This window comes from Scylla paramamosain, chromosome 30, assembly GCF_035594125.1.
Source record: "Scylla paramamosain isolate STU-SP2022 chromosome 30, ASM3559412v1, whole genome shotgun sequence".
NCBI lineage: Eukaryota > Metazoa > Arthropoda > Malacostraca > Decapoda > Portunidae > Scylla > Scylla paramamosain.
The window spans coordinates 17448872-17451961 of NC_087180.1; the positions used below are offsets into that span (position 1 = coordinate 17448872).

General features: G+C 57.4%; 1 protein-coding gene across 1 annotated transcript; it reads right to left on the reverse strand.

Moving 5' to 3' along the window:
- Window positions 1-449: 449 nt before the first annotated feature.
- LOC135115950 (uncharacterized) lies at window positions 450-2785 on the reverse strand. Its single transcript, XM_064033095.1, has 2 exons — window positions 1791-2785; window positions 450-782 (listed from the first exon to the last, which is right to left on the reverse strand). The coding sequence occupies exons 1-2, from the start codon at window positions 2650-2652 to the stop codon at window positions 526-528; spliced, it is 1119 nt and encodes a 372-aa protein (XP_063889165.1). The 5' UTR covers window positions 2653-2785; the 3' UTR covers window positions 450-525.
- Window positions 2786-3090: the final 305 nt, after the last annotated feature.

Genomic DNA, 3090 nt, shown 5'->3' on the forward strand with positions numbered 1-3090 from the left:
ACTCGCTTCTTAGTATTACCTAATGATATGTCGTGGTGAGGCGTGGGTGTTATCTACCGTGTTTATCAATTAATCATTACCACTCATTTAATTAAATACACGATAAAATTTACGTCTCCGATAGATAATAATGATCATGATAGACTAGCACAGAACACGACTCAGTACGCGAAAGTGACTTGTTCCAACGTAGCCGCGAGACAGGTAAGGAACATGTTGAGAAGCATCCCGCGCCCCTTCCGCTACTCCTCGAGGGGCAGCGGGAGGGAGGGAGGGCTGGAGGGCGGGAGGGAGGAAAGAGGGGGGGTATAGCAAGGGCGCCGCACGCATTCATGTACAAAATCGCAAAGGAGATCACAATGTATAGAAGAGCGCCGACTGGACACTGACCTTGAGAGAGAGAGAGAGAGAGAGAGAGAGAGAGAGAGAGAGAGAGAGAGAGAGGAGAGAGAGAGAAAGAGAGTGAGAGAGAGAGAGAGAGAGAGAGAGAGAGGGAGAGGGAGAGTTAAGACAGCAACGAGCACCTCAGACGGTCGTTTCAAAGTCCATGTCGGTGTAGTCGAGGGCATAGGCACTTAAGCTTTTCTCCTTCGGCGGGAGGATCGACTCCTGCGTGGACACCCGCCTGGCGTCCTGCTGCCGTTTCTTGGCCTTCTGCTGGCGGTGGCGGTTCACGGCGGACACAGTGATGGAGAGCAGAGTGAGCAGCGTGAGGCCTGCGATGGTGAGGTACAGCCACGGGATGCGCTCCAGCAGGCAGTTGGCCACGGTCTCGTCACTACCTGTAGGAGAGAGGGAGAGAGAAAGAGGGAGTGTGAGAGGGGCGCAGGAGAGAGGGAATGAGAGTGTTGTAAGGAAGGTTCTTCAGAATTCCCAAACGTTTCGGTATCTTTATAAGGTTTAGTGGAAATTATTAGTGTTTTCAAGAGAGAGAGAGAGAGAGAGAGAGAGAGAGAGAGAGAGAGAGAGAGAGAGATTTAAGTTAAGGAATTAAAGAATGAATGAAAGATGGAAGGAAGGGATAAGAAGCATGGACGCACACACACACACACACACACACACACACACACACACACACACACACACACACACACACACACACACACACACACATACAGAGAGAGAGAGAGACAGAGAGAGAGAGAGAGAGAGAGAGAGAGAGAGAGAGAGAGAGAGTAGCAAACGAGAAGAAGGAGCAGCAGTGAGCGGCGGGAGTGCGGGCCTGCCAAACACAACACGGACGCAAAACACGAGGGAAATCAGGGGAGTAGTCACAGCCGGGGCGACGCTGCGTCCTAATAGCACCCTTATTGCATGTGGGACCAATGACGCGAGGTTAATTTAGACAGACTCGTGCCATCAGCAAAGGGGATAGGCGACCCGTCCTCCCTGCAGCCTTTGCCCTTGCCTTTAACTGTTCCTCCAAACACTTAAATGTCCCTAGTCTTTATTGTGTCAGTGTCCAGTGCCGCCGCTGTGTCTGTTCATGCTGGTGCTTAGTGTTTCCTCACTCACTGTGGTTAATACTGGTTGTCGTTCTCAGTACTGGCAGCGTTGTCTTTATTTCCTGTCTCCTCCGCTGTGTGGACTTACAGAGGCAGTCAGCGGGAATGCATAAAGTGTTGTGGTGCGCGAGAATGTTGTGGTCCCATCAGGGTGTAAGAGTATCCATAGGTGGCTCACAGCTTTTGGTTCTCTCTCTCTCTCTCTCTCTCCTCTCTCTCTCCTCTCTCTCTCTCTCTCTCTCTCTCTCTCTCTCTCTCTCTCTCTCTCTCTCTCTCGCTGCTCACCTTGCGGGCAGTGCTGCTTGCCGTCACACCACAGCTCAGCGGGGATGCAGGCGTGCAGTTCCGGGCATAGCTCCTTGCAGTTGAGCTGACTGTGCTCGTCCCGCCATCCCCCGGGGCCCTCGGCGTGGATGTAATGGAAGTAGCCCACGCCCTCGCTCTCCTCAGGGATCCAGGTGGTGAGCCAGCGCAGGCGAAGCTGTGAGGCGCTGCGCGGCTGCCACGCCACCACCAACGAGGACCCGTGACCGCTGGGTTCCCGCAGGTCCAGCTCCTGTGTGTAGGACTTTTCCTCTACCTCACCCTCCCCCTTCTGCACTGCTGAGTCTGTGTCTTCAGCAGCAGGAGCCGCCTGGCTGATGGCACGCTGCCCCAGTAACTGAGGCGGCCAGAAGAAGGTGATGGTAGCGGCGGGGTCTGCCGCGGGACACACGCCCAGCACCGGGTCTGCCTGGCCGGGCACGTGAAAAAACAGCCTAGTGTCGGAGGCGCAGGTGCCGTTGTCCAGGCTGGCCCGGGGCAGCGTGAGGAAGAGCGCGTGTTTGGGCGGCGTCTTGAGCAGCCACGGGAAGCCCTCGCACTTGGTCTTGGTGTCTGAGGAGGAGGAGGAGGCCACCACCTCACCTGCGGCGCCCTTCAGCACCCTGGTGGCTCCGATGCACCCCGGCGCCTGCAGGAACTCGTAGGTGGCGTTGAAGGAGTAGTGCGTGTAGTCCTCGTGGGTGAGCATGCCGCGGATGGTCATGTTGAGGGTGAGGTCTGGCCCGTGGGACACCTCCGTCAGGGGAATGTCGTCCTGGGAACAGACGCACGCCAGCGGCAGCTCCACGTTGGCCCACGGCCACTCGGACACCGACAGGGACATGTGGGTGGCGGCGCCGGCCAGGCAGCGCAAACGCCTTGGTCTGCCGGTTCACCTCCCCTGCGGCAACCCGACGATCCCGTCTGTAGGTTGGTGATGGTGAGGCGAACAACTTGGTCCGGCGCCCCCAGCAGGCGCCACGAGCACGACACCGCTGACCGTCCGCCGCGCCCATACAGGAACACGTCCCGCGGCGCCGAGAAAGAGAGGCTGCCGCGCGACGCGCCGTCGCTGCGGATGACGCGAGTGCAGGGGTCCTCCACCCACTCCCCGGCCTGCCGACGGTCCACGAATTCGTACCTGAGGGAAAGGAAAGGAGTGGCCACTTGATGGCATTATAGGTCCCCTTCAGTCCCTCCACCTCACCATCCACCACCATGGTGCCAACCAGACCCCAGGAAGGGCACTACCCATCCCTCCACTAATCATTCCTACGGTCTT